This window comes from Bombus terrestris, chromosome 16, assembly GCF_910591885.1.
Source record: "Bombus terrestris chromosome 16, iyBomTerr1.2, whole genome shotgun sequence".
Taxonomy (NCBI): domain Eukaryota; kingdom Metazoa; phylum Arthropoda; class Insecta; order Hymenoptera; family Apidae; genus Bombus; species Bombus terrestris.
In genome coordinates, this window is record NC_063284.1 from 7,608,086 (window position 1) to 7,629,070 (window position 20,985).

Sequence of the window (20,985 nt, forward strand, 5' to 3'; positions counted from 1 at the left end):
TATTTGAATTATTATACTAATCTATATATCTATTTAATTATCTAATATAGAGTTATTTATTACTTATTTATTCTGCATTTGTTTAATAATTATTTGTTCAGGACGTTAAATGTTAATACTTTCTTTACTACCTATATCGAATTAGCGAATTGTGCATCTATTTAAATTTCTAAGAATACGGTGTAAACGAAAACTTCTAAACCTTCAACTGCTTTTCTTCCTTTTCCTGCTGCGACACTTCTCAACACGAAACGCGTAATTTTTTCACCGATCAAAAAATTAGATTTGGTAAATTTAATTGATACCTTCGAGTACGCATGCGCGTTTACGATATACCTGTGTATGCTAATTTTAAACGTTTCCTTAATCTGCCTATTTATAGACGTCCGACTCTCGAGACCCTTTAAAACGTCTCACTGGTCCATTTGTCGCTCGAAAGCGCCACGAATAATTTAACGGTTCACTTTGAAATCGGGCCGCGCGCGCTGCACGCTCGCACGACCGCACGCTTGCACGTCCGACTTACACACCGGACTGCGCTGAGAGATCCACGTTGACGGGGATGCTGCTGCAAATTCGTACAAATGTACAAAACCTACAGATTTTTTCTTCGGAAATAGGTGATTTTCGATAAACCGCTACAAACCATAATATATGAAGCCAGGACATCTGTAACATTGCCTGTATGTTTAAGATTACTATTAACGCTATATGTTAATTTCTCGATAAGCGTATGTTTGCAATACACGTTATTTTTAATTTTTATATACATTTTCCAATTGGTTTCATATTGTACCGTTGTATTATAACGAAATTTTGAGAGATTTTATATAATGCGTATAATATGTACATGTACCTATAAGAAAAATTCTAAATGTTTAAATAATTTCGTGAGCCACTATATACAGTATGCAATAACTGGCTATTGTTTCTATACCATTGACACAAACGTCGAGATTGAATGTTTTCTTTTTTTCAAGCGAAGAAATCTTAAAGAATGGATAAGGCAAATGACTATAAGTAGGATTGTACCATACTAGGAGAACAGAAAATATAGTTTGAGTTAAACGAGAAAAGTAGCTAGCGTATGTTGCGTATTCGTGTATCTGGAGCCACCACGATACCAGTGGGAAGCCATTAGCTAAATTGCGAGGTGTCTGCTCGTTGCACCGCTCTATTACCTTCGAGCCGCTTTTCACCGCACTTCCTAACCCAGACCTATCCATAGTCTTCCTATCATACCAACCTCTTTATTTCGCGTATCTCTCTTGCTCATTCTTCGATCGTGTTTCGAGAAATTTTGTCTTTACTGATTCACATCGTTGGATTTTATAATAGTCACAGTTGGCGTGCTCATAAGTAGACTACGATTATTTGAACAAATTCATTATTTTATCGATATAAATTAAAAAAATGAGATCTACATGAAGAATCGTTTTATCCACTCAAACTTGTAACGAATATTATTATATTTTCGTTAATATTATATATTATATTATTATATTATAGTTTACATATTTTTCTAGGTTATGTGTATCCTATGTACTTTTACACGATCAAATTTCATATAAATGCATAAAATTCCGCAGTCTATTTAGAAGTATATATTTATGAAGAGAAGTGATTTTTTATGACTCTTAGGTCAGAATTTAAGTAACTTCAAGGTAAAGAGCTTCTTAACCCATTCGCAATCCACAGTCAATTTATTATGTGCGTGTACAGTTGTCGTGGTAAGTCGCAAGGACGTATCTGCAACTTTTGCTTAGATCAAGTCATTGCTATCAGATAGCACAAAAATGTTTTAGGTATATGTACATTAAATATCAGGCCGTATCTCCATTGAAACTGAAGATATAACAATCTTTATATTAGACGTATGTGAAATCGATTTCTAGTTGTTAACTTTTGCTTAGATCAAGTCATTGCTATCAAATAGCACAAAAATGTTTTAGGTATATGTACATTGAATATCAGGCCGTATCTCCATTGAAACTGAAGATATAACAATCTCTATATTAGACGTATGTGAAATCGATTTCTAGTTGTTAAATATTAAAATTCATTTTTCTTCTTTTGACCACCTTTTTGCCAAATATGGCAATATGAATTAACACGATAGTATGATTTATTACATCATTTATTACGTTGCCTCAGAGATAAACATCTTTGAACAATATTGTATATTTTTCAATATTTTTCATAGGAAGAAAGCGGATTTCTTCCATTTTCTCTGTAATATGTATTTCAAATAAGTTGAAAATATTTATATCAAATAATTTGGGAAAATTTTAAGAAAATCTCAATTTTTACGAGTACACCATACATCCTAAACTTTCGACGTTTCGATTTTACTTTCATTTCAACAAACAACGAGATTTCTAATATAAAAAAAATCTGTGTATATGCAGAAAATTGAGACGATAAATCACGCATACGTATCTATAGCAATCGTTTCGTATTTTTCTTAAATTTAAGAAATTCAAAAATCTTACAAATACATTTTAAGATTATATCGTATCTTAAAATGAAACATAAAAATCGCTAAACCAAAAGAAACATCTCTTATGGAAGAATATAACTGTGTCAAAAATGATTCGGTGAACGCGACAGAGTTAAACCGCCAATATTCGTTTGTAACATCAAATTGGATTACCTTATTTCAAAAATCATGAAAAAGAAACCAACGAGTACAAAAGGACAGAATGTGCAAAGTAAAAAGCTATTTGAAAAATCTGACCTAAATACTGGAAGAAAAACTTGCTTTTAGTTAGAGAGCCGCGAATCAAGCAACGAGAATATCGTCCACGTTTGATTCTCTGGAGAATTCTTTCGCTAGTGGTTCGTGCAAGGGACCAAGTTAAAATCCGAAGGATCTCTAGAAGCAAGGGTCGATGTGGCTTAAGAGAAGAACCGGAGGGTGAAGCAAGGGGGTGGATGACGAGATCGCGGACGCCGGATTGCGGATTCCCGAGGGGACTCGACGGAAGAGAAGAACGGTTACTCGTTCGTTCATCTGTGTCCCCTTTCTTACTTGCTTTGTGTCTTTGTCTACGCATACATGCTTACTGTCGCGAACAACGTAAAGAGCGAGTGATAAAGAAACTGAAACGAAGAGGAGGGAAGAGAGAAAGAAAGAGAAAGGAGTAAGTGGCTAAGGAGGGGAAGAGAAGGCAGTCAGTTGGGGGATGTGGCGAATGGCGATTACGACTTGCGACTAGCCTAGGCTAGGTATAGCTATCTTCTACCTTGAGTCTACTCTCTAGAGCGTGGACCTGGCACGTAGCAGCGTTCAAACCCTTATAGGCTTCCAGGACAACCGTACCTAACGTTAAGCACATATCGTATGTTTCAAAGACGCGACGACCAAGGATTTTGTGAAAAATTCAAAATTTCAGAAAAAAGAAATATTGTTATTTGCTTTGAGTATTCGTCCGATTTATTATCGAAAAAGCTAATAGTAAGAGAAATATTTTGGAAAGTACTGGACTTTAATATAATAAACACTCGCGGCTAAGTGTTATTTGCCGGTACGTATTTGGTATAAACTGAACGTTTTTCACTGCTTTTATTTTCTAATTATTTTACTATAAATCTGTTATTTCACGCGCAACATTTGTGCTCTATAGTGTAGGATACTAAAGAGTGTAAATTCTGTTAGAGTTTTCTAATAAATGTAACGAGCAGTTGCTCTTATAACCGATAATTCACATTCACACAGATACATATACAGCACATATACATCCTATACAAGATGTCTTGCTTATATTCTTCGTTAATATTTTAATTATTTTTGCTGATAAAAAGAGGCGTGTCAGAAGAAAATTAATTAGTTCAGAATAATAAATACCGTAATTCATCACATTTTTGCCTTAAGGCCATGTTTCTTCAATTTTCAAAGTCATCGTCAATCTTTAAAAAGGGACCGCATATTATTTCGTATTTTGTTAATTGACACGTGTCTTCATTCTTTATAAAAGAACTTACGTACAGGTTTAAATTAAGCTTTGGATAATCAAGGTTACAGAAGAAGTGTACTTAGAACGTTGAACAGTTACGTTGAAAAGTATTTCACACTTATAGAAACCTGCTATAAATATCTCATGTATATTGTACGAAGCATTTTAGTAATCTACTTTCATTATGATTACATTCGTGAACTTTGAAACCCATCTGAAAATGCGCATAAAAGCTACAATATACTTAATGCAAGTATTACTTAACAAAGATCACAAAAGTCCTTAGACAGTGATTTATCTTCATCGTTATTTTAACACTTTGACTGCCATGCTGAAATCACATGTTTCGCTCAGGACGCCACGGGAGTATTTTTATTATTCAAAGCATATAATGGCAAAATAATAATAAATTGATGATGTAAGACAACATTCTTCCCCAATGGACCGTTCATCTTATTGGTGGTCACGGGTGACCACCGTGGCGCCTTAGTAACAGTTGATAACGACATATTATAACAAGTCTTCGTTTATTTCAACAAACCAATCGCATTCGTTATTTCGTCGTAAGCAAAACGTGCAGAATATATTGTTGAAACGCGTAGAAGATATTAGTAAACAATATTTGCTCACTCTATGTATAATAGTAAGATATGTTCACACTTCTAACTTCAATTATATGATTATAAAGCAGCATCTATGATTATTTTCTAAGGTGTGTTTATAATAATATTTGTAGATTACCCCTGAAAGATATGGATGCAAACACAGTGCACCGTTAGATGCAAGATTTGTTCTTATTTTTCTTTTATTGATGTTCTAATAAAAATGTTTAATCGTTCAATGGGACACTTTTTATTTCAAAGTATCTTCTATTTATCGGTTATATTCAAAATGCTCTAACTGTCAATTTTCATTCAATTTTTACAATTACAAGAAGTTGAAGCGCTCCGAATGACCACCGTGGCAGTCAAAGTGTTAATAAGCCTCGATATTCAATGGGATCATCTTTAACATTTATTATACATTTAAGATAGTTACTCATGCTGTATACTAATTTTTAACTAATTGTAAATATACATTTGCAATAAATGTCTTATAACTCGTATATACAATTTCCGAATACTTTCAAATTTTACTATTAATATATAGTCACGATAGTCGTGTCTCATCGGACACTTCATAGTTAACAGTTTAAAGCATTACACGTTTTCCGACTTGAGATACGGCGTCTGCTGCAGTTGCATTCCCATTGCAGGTACAGTGACTACGAAAAGTATTGGCATACAAAAAGCACATACTCTTATTTTCCAATAAAGCATTTCCTTATCAGGATCTATATATTTTATTTTCACGTCGCTTAAAAGTATAATACTATTAAATGATACGAAATTTAACATACTTGCACCTAATTAATTAGTAATTAATTAGCTATGCAAATATAATAATTTATACAATGGTGTGACCAATGTTTTTATAGCCACTTTATTTATGTATGCCTCTTCTCAACATTTTCGTGATCGTTCAGCCATGTACGTCTTACTGGAACGTCTCCTGACGGAAGGCTGATCCCTCGAGCTGCGATGCCCAACTACTAAACTGCGACCTCCGTTCGAGTTCGCCGTTAATCTGTTTATCGCGTTACCGCCACTACCAGTCTAGCAACCCCCGACCGATTCACCTATCACCCTCCACTCCACCGTGCAACGCACACGATATCAACCGATGTCGGAGACGCATATCGACTTTAGATGTTAAAGTAATATCACAAAACTCAATATCACGTGCAGTTACTCAGATCATTTCGATAATTATCCTTAGAAACCATTCGTTTTATTAACATCCTTGGAAACAGTTGCAGCTGCAAAATAAATGTATCTTCTATAATTAACGTCGAAAGAAATTAACAGGAATATTTTTATACCAATATTTTATAGGTACACCTATAGGATATCGACATGTTAGAAAAAGGAAGGAAAGAATTCCAGTTTTGATAAAAGGCAATTAGTAATTTATTATAGGCAAAAAGGGTGAAGGTTACCGTAAAATTGCACAATTATTAGTTCTTAATTGTTGCAGATATCCCTAGAAGATATATGTTATATAAAAAAAATACCGCATTGAATTTAAGAAATAAAAAGGACGATCTCTTTTCTCCTATGGCTAAACGTTATCGTTAGAAATTTATATATTTTCAAGTTACAATAAATGATTGATATAGCCGTAAAATCACGAGCTCCTATGCAAACCAGTAAATAAAGAGACAGTGCTGTGTCCGAGTGTGAACGCGAGTAATTGTATTGTACATCGATGAAATATCGAATATTGCATTTCTTGGTTCGCAGCGTTTCCTCATATTTCGGACATATCATCGAAGATGAGGAGAGTAGCCGGTAAATACGAGGCGGGGGGATAGCTATGCTGAGAGCTGAACCAAGACGGGTTGACGCGGTATCACGTCGAGCCACGCCACGATCGCTCCTGTTGAGCTGAAACGACGTCGGGTCCCGCTAATGAGGACGTCCTTTCTTGCATACCGGATAACGTTTCGCCGCCGGGCGACGCCGGGCGTCTCGAATTTCTCGTGTACGCCTCTTCTTCGTTTCGCTCGGCTCCTTCTCTTCTTCTGGGAACGATCAATGCTGAAGCCACCGGGCAAACTCGCTCTTTCCCTCTCCTATCTTCGCCTCTCCCTTCTCTTCTCTACCCTGCGACCACCTTATCGCGAAAAGTACGTGGCACGTTGAGTTTGCTGTCGATCGATCGAGTTGTACTCGATGGAGACGACAGTTCCAAAGAGTGATGACGGAAGCTTCGAAAGAATCTTTCAGAAAACTATCGCGCCTCCATGCGACTCTAGCTTCTGATTAGAACGTTGTGTGGTAGGTTATTTGATATCGTTACATACTTATACGTAGAACCATATATAGAGGTGAGGATATAAATAGGAATAGTAATTTACAGCAAATTTAATCTAATTCAGTTTGTAATTGTTATTCGAAATAAACATTTTGAAACTATCTCTGTTCTATACTTATTGTACTGACAATGTATTTTTAAATTTTATATTATAAGTATGCAAGAAAAGGGGAAGAAGTAAAGTGCTTATAATAAAATTAATTGAATTTACTAATAATCATTCGTCAATTTATGTGTTCGTATGCGAGGAATCAAAAAATTGAAATAAGAATTTTTGCTTGAAAGCATTAGATTACATTTTTATGAAAAACGTGACTAATAGATTAAATTACTAAGAAAACGATTAAATAATATTAAAATCAAAATGGTATATTCATACAAAGTTGCAATCTAATCCTACGAATGTTCGAATTCGATTTCGTTGTATCAATTTTCTAGATCTTCCCTTTTTTGACAAATATTTTTACCCCGCCTTATGCAAAATATTTTATACATTACCTTAAAAATAAGAATTTTCTGGCTTATATACAGTTTTAATTTCTTCGTTTTTAAGCACACCCCCGTTTATAAGCGTACGTATCACGTGATAATTAGCTCAAATTCAAAGAAATGATTAATCGTTCAAAATCTTTTATTCGTATCAGATGATGATCCGAGAATTTTCAACAAATTTAGCAAGCATTAGCACTAGGGAAAGTAAAGGTAAAAACTAGTGATAAGAGAAAAAGTAAATCGATATTTAGCGAGATATTTAGTTGATAATCCTTCATTGCGATCGTTATGGTTTCACGATTATTCGTTGGCTAGGCGTTCTCTTTTTTCCTTATCTACCCTTTCTCTAGCCATTACATCCCTCCTTGTAAAACAAGAAGACGAGGTAAAACACGTTGACGAGGTGCGTATAAAACGCGTCTTTGTAAGTTTCACCTCGCCTCACCTGGTCGCATTTAAGAACTAAAACGAAAGCAAGCGCTTCAACGGAGAGAAAAAGAAAAGGAGAGCCCTCGATGTAAAGTGTACTGCAACGTTGGCGAGGTATGCCACGATGCATCGCGTTATGTGTGGCTTGAAGTGGTAAAGAGTAAAGAACGATGGGATAACGGCGTGGTAACGGCTTGGCAATGGCGTGGTCATGGTATGGCCGCATCGCAATGCCTCACGCCGCGAAAAAGTTTCGTAAATTTTTTTCCTTATTCGTATGCGCTTCTAGGTTTCGCGACTGCTTTCTCACCACTTCCCTTCACTTCCCTCTTCCACTTCAAACTACATCCACAACGGGATTCTCTCATGTGTGTCTGTCGCAACAGAAAAAACCTAGGTAATCTGTCACTTCTCTCACTTTCCCTCGCTCCAATCTTTACTTTACGTTCCTTTCTTTCCCTTTCTTCTCCAGGGTTTCTATGTTTTCCATTTACTCATTTCAATTTCTATAATCTAATATATATTATTTTTGTTCTTTAGCCCAGTTTCTAGTTACTAGCCCAGTTGTGGTTTTTTCATTTCTTGTCTATTTACTTTACGCTCTTGACCTAACAAGTATTTAAGATATCCATTGGATTTAGAACAAACGTAACTATTGAGCTTCCTAGAAGCTAAACTGATAATCTCCACCCTTTTTCTTTATTTATTTGCATTTTCGGGAATAACTAAGTATTCATATAACATTAGCCGTAATCCTTGATTTGCGATCGCTGATCAACGTGCCTTCCAATCGGTTCGATTATTCACAGCTAAAATGTGTCTTATCCAGCCAAAAACTGCGCAAAAAAATTGAGCATAGGCTACATCCCCTGTCCGGCATAATTGTTTCGATCGCGGAGATTAATTTTAAAACACGAAATAGTAGAACCATTTAATTAGCTCTGTCACTGGACGAGCGCGTGCAATCCAACATCAGTTTGTTGCATTCGCTCCAACAGAGAGAGGAGGCATGTATGTACTATACGTAGGCAGAGGAAACGGTACGCTGACACGGCTCGGCGTGGTGGTCGAGCGACGCGACAGGGCGGCACGCTGGCACGCAGGCAGCTTGACACGCACGCTCTCACGTACGAGCTCGTTCGCACGTACGTTGCTACGTTTGCGTGGGTAGAGAGAGGTTTGCGCCGCGCGTGCCGACGACTATCTCCTCCGACCCCACTGTGCCGACGCCTTACCACGGCGCGGCGTGTGCACACTTCCTCGCTCTCCACACCCACCGCCGTATCTCTCTTCTTCGCCACTGCTGCTTGCTAGTTCACTCGTTTCTCCCCTCAAGCGCCACCGCTTCATCGCGCTCGCCAACACACTCGAAATACTTGTGTGTGTGTATATGTGTGTTGGCTGGCTGTGCAGAGCACGCTTCACGGTCTCCACGGTCCATCCGTTCGACCGGTCGCTCGTCGGGATCGTTCTTTCTCCCTCCCTATAATCCATGAAGCGGCCGCCGCCCGTCTCTACAGCACGCTAGTTGCCGCACACCGCACACGGCTCACGCTTCACCCCGCGTACCGCACACCACGCCACCATGCCGCACGCCACACGCCGCCAGCATACACCTCTCGCCGCATGCCGTCCATCGTCCGCCGCGCGCCGCCTGCCGCTCGTCACCCTTTGCCCACCACCCGCCTCGAGGGCTCATCACCTCGACGAGCCGAACAGCACGGATCGAGCTTGTCCTGTGACGGCACTTGCTCCACTCCCTCGACCATTGCCGCGCTACCGCTGCTGCACGCCTCGATTCGGGCCACGCCGCGCGCTCCGTATCGCGCCACGCCGTACTGCGCCGCGCCACGCCACTGCTTCCGAAGACCACGCCGCGTACCGTGCTGGCTCGTGCCATGCCAGCACCGACAACGAGCCATCACCCACCCTCATCCCACTCCACTACCACCACCTTTCTTCGGCAACTCGTCGTAATTTCCTACGCCACGGCGTTATCCTCGTCTATATCCAGTCACACGCACACGACCTGCTGCCGCTGCCGTTACCATCGCCGCCTTTTCGTTCGCAGCGTGCGACAGCGAGTTACCAAGCACGAGCGAAACGGACGAACGAAATATAAAAAAAGGGAAAGTGAAGGGAAACCAAGTAGACGGACGGATAGACGGATAGCAGCAGATTAAAGGTCACAGTGGACAGTAACGATGCTCGCTCGTTGCGTTTAATACCGAGTCTTCTTTCATTTCGTACGATGTATATAGGAACGACGATATATACGTAACTTCCAAAATTATATGTTTTTTAAAAAGTTCGGAGTTCTCTTGCCACTGGAAGATATATTTCTAGATATTTCCATAAAATCATTTAAAAAATCGTAATTTGCAATTTTGTAAATCGGTATACCAAGGATTTGTCCATTTCCTAATAAATTATACATATCGCGGTAAATAGAGTACTCTACACTATTGTGTTTGAATGTTTGGAAATATATGGTTTTAAAGAAAAAAATATCATGACAATCAAAATTGGTTGCTGTTTTAACGACGCATAACGGTTGTTAGATAGTAAGCGACATGGCGAAAAAGAGAAGAAGGAGATCAAGGTAGGTCGCGTGCAACTAGCAACTCGCTAGAAATGGCAAAAAGAGAGAAAGATTGGGGTGAAAGAGAGAGAGAGGGGTAAAGGTAGCCGCAGGCAAGGGCGCGCGTGAGCGGGCAAGCGAACCTCGTCCTCTCTCTCTGCCCCTTGACAGCAGCGGTTCTGGCAAGCAGCCACCATCCTACCCCCGCCACACGCACGACCAACCGCGGCGCGATCCTCTGTGCGGCTCCCGGCTTCTCGCCCACGACTCACACACGCGCGAATCTTGCTGAAGAGCCGCCCGCCAGCTACCGCTCTTCGATTCGCAGTCTGTCACCGTTAGCCGTCCAGCGAGGATGAATCCGTGTTTCGCAACGTAGACGAGTGCAGAACGCACCAACAGGAAACAACGAAAATGAAATCTTCAATCTCGCTCGTTTTTATATTTCGATAAATCGGATAGCAAATTTTTTCGCGAGTTTAGTTTCCAAACAGTAAATATGACACGCAGGAAATTCGATCTCTTCATGACTAAAAATCGTACGTCTCGTGAGAAAATATCGAATAATATATTATAAGATCATAAATTTTTGTTTCTGAAATCGGTTTGTGAAAATTTTCGAAAATTCTTTATGGGAAAAAGCTCGAGTCCAATATGAAATGAACAGATTACGATACGATTGAAAATCTGTCGTTTCATGTGCACCGTGTAAGGAGCCACGTGGTGACCTAAAATGTGCTCGCGTCTTCAGTGAAAACTTTGAAACGGGCTAACGACAGTTTAGTGATCGAACTGAGCCGCACCGCATGGAAAACGCGTGGTATCGTGCAGGAGGAATTACACGTTACGGTGGAACTCTTGAAATAGAGTAAGATGCGACGAGGGTGTTGCAGCTGATACGACATTGCAGCTGATGCGTGTTTATATTGTGACTGGCGGAACCTTTTAAAATGATATGTTAAAAGAACGATATACAGGAGGATGATAATCGAGAATTATATATTAGTGTCAAAAGTGTTGGAATTAAATGAAAGTACACCTGTGTCAGAGTGGTGCCGCGTAACTTTTTAGAACGCGAGATGCTGAGTGTCTCAGCCGCGTCCAGTCGATTACTTTGGACGCTGAAATCCATTCTGTCACTGACACCGTCACCGACACCGACACCGACTCCGACACCGACACCGTCACTGTCGCCGTCGTCGACGTCGACGTCGTCGTCGTCGTCGTCGTCGTCGGTGTCGTCGTCGTCGTCGTCGTCGTCATCGTCGTCGCCGTCGCCGTCGCCGCCGTCGCCGTCGTCGCCGTCGCCGTCGTCGTCGCCGCCGTCGTCGTCGCCGTCGTCGTCGTCGTCGTCGTCTTCGTCGTCGTCGTCGGCTTCGTCGTCGTCGTCGTCGTCGTCGCGGCGGCCACCGTCGTTGTCACCCCTGTCATTACCGTTACCATCGACGTCCTCGTGGTTCTCGTTATCGCCACCATCATTATCATCATTGTTGCTGTTATTCCCATTGTTATTAGTATCGATACCAATTTTCTTGTTATCACCGTTCCCATTATTGTCGTCACAGCGGAAGGCCCGCGTGGCCTACTAAGATGACCGCTCGTCTTCATTCGTTGAGGCATCAAGAAAAGAAATCGGCCGGCAACACTCATAGACATTACCATCATCATCAATCGCAACATCAACAGAGCGTGCACCAAGGACCGAGTCCGTCGGCCAGTCCTAGCCCTAGTCTCAGCCCGAGCCCTAAACACTCGGATGGTCGTCGAGTGAGTAAATCTTCATTTTCACTTAATGCTTTTTCTTCTTTTTTTCTATAATTACTTTAGTATATTTCATTCATGTTTGTATGTATTATATAAATACTCATTCTTATATTTTAAACATATATATATTGAGTTTTAATTTTTTTGTTACAAGAATTATAGTTATGAATTTTTTATGTAGCCCGATGTAGTTATTTTTATAATTATTAGATACAACGAAGGTTAGTAAGTTGTTTGAATGGAATCGTTTGGGTGTTTAAAAAAGCGCGGGAATATCGACGATTTTGAACATATGTTTATCGTGGATGTAGTATATCTTCCAGTAGGAAGTAGATAATGAATGAAGCTTGGATAAATACATATAATTATTATGTCATCAGTAATTTTGTGAATGTATAATATACAATATACATATAATATAATTATATAATATAAAGATAATTTTTTAATGTTCAATATAATTGTGAAATGATGTTTGTAATTTCTAACAACGATAATACCTAAATCGCTAATTATTAGATTGTGGACATTTATGAAAATTCATAGTTTCGTAAACATAGTTAAAAAGATATACACATAACCTCAGCGCAAATTGATGTCGTACTATTAAATATCATAGAGACTAATCTATTTTGGATATTTTATACGTTTTTGCGTATTATGCAATTCTAATATGCCACATAAAGTAGAAAATAAAAATTATATAATACGCATACAAATTTTCGATTTGTTGATTTGTTGATTTGTTGATTACACTATAGTATGTATTTTTATCGTTTAAAATACACTCATAATAATGTGATTATTCAGTCGATTTATTTAATCATCATTCTGTATCACCTCCATCGATTTTCCTTCGATTTTCATTTTGCCACTTCTTCCAACTCTGACATGTAAAACAAACTCATTTTTCTTTCAGTTCTGTAATGATTAGATCCTTTTATTTGTATCATGATACGTAGATTATGCCTATGTATTGTACGGAGTAAGAAAAGAGGGTAGACAAGAAAGGAGGAAAGGAGGAAGAAGGGAAAGAATAGATATTGGTAGGCGAACATTTTTAGAGACGACGGTCACGCGTATAATTTGATATTGTATTATTCTAGCGACAGGTTTGTTATTTTTCAGGCTAACAAACCACTAATGGAAAAGCGACGGCGAGCTAGAATTAATCAGTCGTTGGCGGCGCTGAAGGCGCTCATTCTTGACAGCGCCCGGCTGGAGAACACGAAGCATAGTAAACTTGAAAAAGCTGACATTTTAGAGTTAACGGTTCGACATTTACAAAGGCAAAGATCCCTTGCTCAACCTGGTTTGTCGAGATATAAGGCTGGTTATCAAGATTGCTCCAGAGAGGTATGTTTCACTCAACTGTGTTGCATTTAGTGCAGAAATAGTTCTATTTATCTTTAACATTGATAGTGTACTACTAATTCGAAGAAAGCTGTAGATTAAGTTAGAAACAGTTACGAGATTCTCTAGTTCTCTATTTACTTGAATTAACTTTTCTCAGCTATCATTCTTAAACAACCACAAGTACAAACGTAAAAATAAAATTTGTAAAAATAATGTGTATCGTCTATAATTCTAGAAGTTTCCTGAATTTGTTTTAACAATTCAATGAAATGATAATGTCTTTCTGATTCTCGTAATTTGATTGCTATTTGTAAGGAGTTCGATTCGTTTAAGTATTGAAATAGTTTATAAGTAAATTTTCAAAAATTACAGATACTGCTCATTCCGAGATTCAAAACTATCTTGCGATTATCGAATCCTAGAATTCGAATAATATGTAGCGAGCCTTGGACATTGATTCGAATTTATACAGTTACTCGTATTAATATTAAGACACAACACTAGCCTTATATTATTTGTTGCTTTATATAAGAGGGAATGATTTAAATATCGTATTGGTTATTCTACGAAAATACAGTATTTTCTTTATAATTCATCGCCACTATGTTCTTCGTAATTGATCTGTCGTTATCCCCACTACTGAGGTGAGATCATTCCCCCAAGGGGCCCTAGTGTTGCTTTTGACACACGGCGAAGTTCAACGGCTGAGTAGTGTAACCTGATTCGAATTCGATCAACTATGAAAAGATATTAATTATCTATGAGACAATGATAAAACCTTTTTATTTCTGATTTTTACAAAATTAAACGTTTACTAACGTATTAGTAAGATTTTTCTGATTAAAATGAGACCGAACACGATATGGTTTAAATCGCATTTACATGTATATATAATAGGCGAAAGAAAATAAGTTAATGTCATTAAATAAACGAATATTCTCCAAATTATATCGTACTTGGTCTTATTTTAATGAGCAAAACCTCACAATTACATTGGTAAAAGTTTTGTTTGATGAAGATTAAAAATAAAAAGGTTCCGTTATCGCATTAACATTATCTAACCGATATGTTTCTTTTCATCAAGCCGACTGTCGCGCCTCTTTTTCTTTCACTCGCGTTATTTTTTTCTAAATTCAGCAAAATGGCGGATCGTATCTATTATAAACAATCGAGTTCTGTACACGATGATAATTTATCACAGAGAAGTCCCGATTTTCGATCAGTTATGGAGAAAATACCGTATGTATCTCTTATTGTAGTTTGAGAACACGTAAATAATTCTTTCTTAACAATAAAGCTTAATGGTACAACAGATTTTTAACAAAAATTTGTCTTATTTTGACGTCACGCCAATATTCAGACACTTGTTTATATTCTGCAATTTAGCAATTTTTAGAAATAGATCGAACTGCGAAATACATCAATTTTTTCTTTTTGTTTTAAGTACACGTTTAATGTTGCATCAACTGCTGCAGAAGAAATTAACAGCAATACTTTTCTAATACAGCAAGAGATTTAACATGTCAGAAGAAGGAAGGGGTACTAGATATGATAAAATACAATTTGTAATTTATCATTTAAAGAAAGAATAAACGCTATTGTGAGATTGCACAATTGTTAGTACTAATTGTAAAAAAAAAATACCGCATCAAATTCAAGAAACACGGAAGACAATTTTTCTCTTCTTAGAAATCTCTTGTAGAATTAAACTTGTTATTGTCGTTAAATGTTGATTAACTGCAATGTTTGCGTATTTTCAAGATGCAATAAGTGGTTCATATTATTGTAGAATAAGCAATACGATATTTAAATCATGATCTCCTATCCAAAGCAACAAATATAGAGCTATAGTCCCGTGTCCAAATATTAATGTAAGTAAGTGCAAGTACATATTGAATCTGATTCCATTGTTATTACTATACTACTGAAACAAACGGTATCATCGCCCATATTTTACTTTCATTTTGACTTTGCGTTGCAGGTAAGTCGGTATCTCGATGCTCCTGATATAATCACCGGGAACACGACACCAATGGACCCTGCAGTGAAACAAAGGCTACTACGGCATTTGGATAGTTGCGTGTCGGAATTAGACTTGGATCTGGGTTCGAGGCCGGATAGCGGATTAGGCAGCAGTCCCGGAAGCGTGACGGATCGAGTGACAGGCTCGGGAAGTCCCGGTCCGTTGGAGCATCATGTGCCATCGACTGCACATTGTAGTACAACTTTGAATCCGGTCGGCTTGATAAAAGCCGAAATACCGGATATCGAACCAGCCCGACCGGATAGTAGTACTACCGCTGGCGATGAAAACAACAATAATAGCAACAGCAGTAGCAACGGCAACAGCCGGCCAACTTCTGCCTTCGGTCAGGTTAATACGACCAACCTTGATTCTCATCATCATCCACCTCCGCCTCCTCCGCCTGGTATACCAGTTATCGACCAGGCGTCTAGTTCACAGCAAAATCCAAACATGCTTTCAGTCGTGCAAGTGATACCATCCAGATTGCCCGATGGTCAAGTAGTTTTCCTTCTTCCTAGTCATTACGTTCAGCTCGCAGCTGCTGCCGCAGCGAACGGTATCAGTATCGGGCCGAATCCACCGACGGCCATATGGGCCGCCACTAACATGTCTTTTCTCAAGGCGACGGACAAACTCGCCGCGAAACGGCCTCACGAGGATATACAGGAATGGCAGGACGCGGCCACCGTTGCCGTGAATGCTGCTGCTGCTGCTGTTGCCGCTACCGTCGCCGCTGCCGCTACGTCCGGCAACGCTTCTGTTTCCGCTTCCATTTCCGCTTCCGCCCCCGTTTCTACCTTTGCTACCAATGCCATCTCAGCCATTGGTTCCAAACCAAGTAAGAGTCCGCGACTCGAACAGCCGGAACAGCCGCTTGATTTTACAACTACCTCCAAGAAACCAAAATCTAACACGAGAGCTTCGTTACCAGCCGTCGCTAACGTCGAGCATCACCTCCAGCAGCAGCAGCAACAACAGCTTATAGGTCGTTTATCCACGGAAGGAGCGATCCCGTCGCACTCGGAAGACAGGCCGTCCAGCCACGCGAGTGGAGAGTTCGTCACGGGAATTCGTTCGCCTTCTCCTCTTCAACAACCGCAACAACCTGCAAAAGACGAAGAAGGAATGTGGAGGCCTTGGTAGATTCTTATTCATGCCTCTGTGGTTGCGGATCTACGAAAATGTGCTATCGTGTACATTGTATAGTATCGCTGTTGGACGATGGAACGATAAAAAAAGAGTCACTTTTGAAATATCATTTTCTACGTGTACGACAAGACACGATGCACGTATTGTATTTTCGGAATTCTGTAAAAGTGAAGCGAATCTGTGTTTGAACCTCGTCGTCGTTTAAAATACTGCGATAAGGTGTGGAATAAAGTTTGAGAAGGATAATAAAAGCGTTAATGACTAGCCCGATTCTTGCAATTAGTACGCACTATAATCGATAGAGGGACGATTGGCAAGTTAATTGGCGCATAGTAATTATTTACAGTGTCAGTGTCCTAACAAAACTGATGTACACTTGCTATTTAGATGTACGAATTATTACGTAGTGGTTTGTTACGACACGATCGTTATTCGTTCGTTTAGTGCAAGGAGTGCCTAATTGAAGAGAAGCGCTAATCAGGGAAGAAGGAAAAGACATTGTGCAAAATCTGCGTATTACGAGGATTCAACAAGCATTATCTGTTCCAAACATTCAAAACTAACAGTATATATGTATACATGTATATGAGAAAGATCTAATACGTTATAGAATCCGAGTAACGAAAAAGGGTTTCGCGCATAGTACTTTTATTCCGCCGTCGTGTACATAAACCCCGATTGGAATTATAACTAATGCCAGATATAGATTTATTTTGATGTTAACTAGGTGTATATGCGTACGAGACAACGTAGAGAGAATGAAGCGAGTGGGAACGAATCTGTGTATCGTGAGTAAATAGTGAAGAGACGTCAGTTCACGTTCTAGATGAATCACAGTTTTCATCTAAATATACTTCTGTAACTGCTATGTTGAGATTCAAAAATCCTTATTCAATGTACTTAGACATCGGTCAATATAAATATGCATACTGACAAGTCATTAACCTTTTCGTGATTATCCTCTGAAATTTAAGTGTGACCTTTCGAAAAGGCTTATGTGAATTCTGCGTTCCAGAATCCCGCAGACGAAAGAAATTGATAATGACTTCAATATAAATCTATAAAGTTACATGAAAAATTCTGCTAATCAAATTAGAATATATTTTTAAAAACCACCTTTTATCCTCTTATATTTTACAAAATATCATTCGAATCGTCGGAAATAAATCTTTTTTGTATATTTATTCAATTTTCATAAAAACAATACGAATTTCGGACACTTACTAATTTGGTAATTCTGGAAATTGTAGTTTTAGAAATATTGTAGAATCTCGATTATTATTGGAATATCGATTAATGAAAAATTCAGAATAATCCCTTATAAGATGAACTGAGACATACAACTCAGAATTGAAGAAAAATGTTATACTTTTATTCAAAAGTTTTTATTTCTGATTAATATTAATATTTACAAAAAAATGCAAAATAAATAATTTTCTCTCATGTGAAAACGAAGTTGTTCGATTAAAATGTGGAACAATATCCGAACAGCATGTGTTATTAAGTTTCATCGTAATTTTTAAAAAAATGTAGTTGAAACATTGATATGATGATGACATACAGTAGCTTATGAAAGTATTCGAATGCTTATAGAAACTTTTTATGAATATAGTATGTATTATGTGTATTATACGAAACTGTTTTGAAATTTTATTAACATTCTATGATGGACCTGATTCCTATGATTATGTTGGTAAAACTTGAAACAAAACCGAAAATGTCGGAAATGTAATAGAAACTACAAAATATTTAGTACTAGTATGTATATATTTCGCAGAGATTACAAAAGTACTTAAACAGTTATTTATCCATTATATTAATAAAAAACTCAATATTCAATGAGAACATCTTTAACACTTATTATATGTTTAAGAGATTCATGCTATATACTAATTTTTTATTAGATATACGTTTGCAGTAAGTGTAACTTCTATATACATCTTGAAATCAGCTTTTATCAGTATAATCGCCACAGGTTCCATTACAGTATTAATGAATAAATATGGATCCAAATATCAGGTGAGTGCAAAAGTTCTGCCGTGATCTATCGATTTCTTCACTGTTGAATAAATTATGATGCATTTAAATGAGAGATAGTTCTGTATAAATAACTACAGATTTCCTATTCCAATGTAATATACTGGGTACAGTCGAATAACATGTACAAATGGTTATAGGGTGGTTTCTTATGAAAAGACAAAAAGAAGATTAATAGAATAACATTTTTTCATATGTCACTTTGTATTCGAGAACATCAAATTTGAACCAATGTCGTATACATAGTCTGGAAACCTCCATGGCAGTGGTAAGGCTTGTAATATCGAAAGATGTGCTTGACAAATCAACCGCTGGTCGTAGCGCTGGGGTCGATTTGTTAAACTTCTGCATTTAATCACCAGCGACGACTCGTCAACGAGGTACATAATAGAATTGACGTAGAATGCTTTTTTGTGTCCCATATTTCGAGGATCACCTGACGGCTGACCCTGTATACCATTTTCATATCGTATACAACGTTACCGATTCAGTATAGTAGTGATTTGAATTGAAACTAAATTTTCCTATGAAATTACAAGTAAGGTAAGAACAAGGCATCTTGCAAATAAAGTGTAGGAATCCTATACTTCTCCAATCTGTACTTCTTCAATCATATCATGATACAATTGTTTATAATGGTACAGAGTCTGTTACGTACAATATATTTCTAATGTTTTTCAATTTCAATACATCCCGACTGCTGACACTTCTCGATACTTTTGGAATTATTAATTTAATATCTACGATTTTCATTCGCTCCCATTCACAAAAGTTTAAGTTTCTTAAACAATAATTTTTTAAATACAAAAGACTACTTTTATCACCCGAATGTCGTAAATCAATTTTTAATTGGCGAAACTGTGCTGAATTGTATTGAAAGCTACTCCTCCGATTTCGATGATTTTTGAATATGTTGTAGAAAACAACATTTTGAACAACTTTTTCCTCTAACTATCGCCCAGCCACAGTCCTGCGATTGTGCACAATAAACTATCAATATTACTACAGTGAATTCTGCCTATAATTGTAATGTTAATTGACGATATAAAAATATAAAGACAGAATATATAGCGAGTTATATGTTACCGTGTAAGTGGATGCGATATACGAATAGAAAGAGAATATCGCATGGGAGGCCTCTTCTGTCCTTGTCTAATCAGACATGCACACTGGTTTGTTAATCGGTGTTATATACTTACATATTTACTGTACGGATGTGCACGCGTTATTAAACAAGAACACAAACTTCTATGCAGCGTTCTTTCTTTATTCTTATATCGTTCTTTTAGCTCATTCATGCGTCTTTATGATTGTCGACTGCCTTGCGACAGCCGGATTTAAAACCTAACTTCTATCTTTTGTTTATATATAGTACATATGTATAAACGAAGGTTGGCCGAGCTTGAGTATTCCACGGATCCTTTGAATTACGACACCGTGCACGACTGCATATTAAAAATGATTATCATTAATGGTCTTAGTTAGATTTTTGGATTAGTCTTTCAAATCCGTTGTGTGGCCATAGATTTAATTAATGAATAATAACATAATTGAAATTCATATTAAGCTTTATTTTGTATTGCTCTGAAATTTAAAATGATCGACTCGTTAAAATTTTAACTATGATAGTTAAAATTTTAACTATGATCAAAGAATTTAATTATTCGGTTGTCAAAATCGTGTTATCGTCGGAACAGTTTTTCGAAGACTTTTCTTGTAGCCTTGCATATGCAATTGTGGATGATTATTTAGATTTGTAAAACATGGCACAAAGATATAGAGATCAATGACTGTTGGATGTAAACAGATCGTCTAACATTTTTCATCAAACTCATTATTCGCGTCTCAGTTACCTGTATTATTGAGATTTTACGCAAGTTACGAATGTTGCTCATTCCTACTTTCGATCATTATTTATATTAAGGTCTTTCTCTCTCCGATTTCAATGATTTTCGAATTTGTTGTCGGCACAATGATTCTCAACAACTTTTTCCTACACGTATAATCGCCGCCCTGTAGACCATCGACAACTTTATGAAGATTTCATGAAAAGTATGGGTATGTATACATATATATGTATATTATTGGCATTTTATACATTCTTACTCCTACTTTCACTCATTCACTTTTTTTCGATCGTCTGTGTAATCGTGTCAAGTGACAAATAAACGGCGAATGAAAGGAACAACAATGTATTAGGTCATCCCATAAGTTCTTTCCGTTTTTCGAGCGGTTATATATGTTAAGATTGTTTACATACTTTTCAGTTTCATGAAAAA

At 37.7% G+C, this 20,985-nt stretch overlaps 1 protein-coding gene across 3 annotated transcripts; it reads left to right on the plus strand.

Moving 5' to 3' along the window:
• The first annotated feature begins 10,776 nt into the window (after positions 1-10,776).
• On the plus strand, positions 10,777-17,609 carry LOC100643547 (protein hairy). 3 transcript variants are annotated; one of them, XM_003401834.4, is made up of 4 exons: positions 10,777-10,913; positions 11,940-12,141; positions 13,267-13,494; positions 15,476-17,609. In XM_003401834.4, exons 2-4 carry the CDS (start codon positions 11,965-11,967, stop codon positions 16,661-16,663), a joined length of 1,593 nt encoding a protein of 530 aa, XP_003401882.1. In that variant the 5' UTR covers positions 10,777-10,913; positions 11,940-11,964; the 3' UTR covers positions 16,664-17,609. The 3 variants fall into 3 exon arrangements, with proteins under 3 accessions (XP_003401882.1, XP_020722881.1, XP_020722882.1); XM_020867222.2 differs by lacking the exon at positions 10,777-10,913 and adding an exon at positions 13,058-13,184 and having other exon boundaries at positions 12,005-12,141; XM_020867223.2 differs by lacking the exon at positions 10,777-10,913 and adding an exon at positions 13,101-13,184 and having other exon boundaries at positions 12,005-12,141.
• Positions 17,610-20,985: the final 3,376 nt, after the last annotated feature.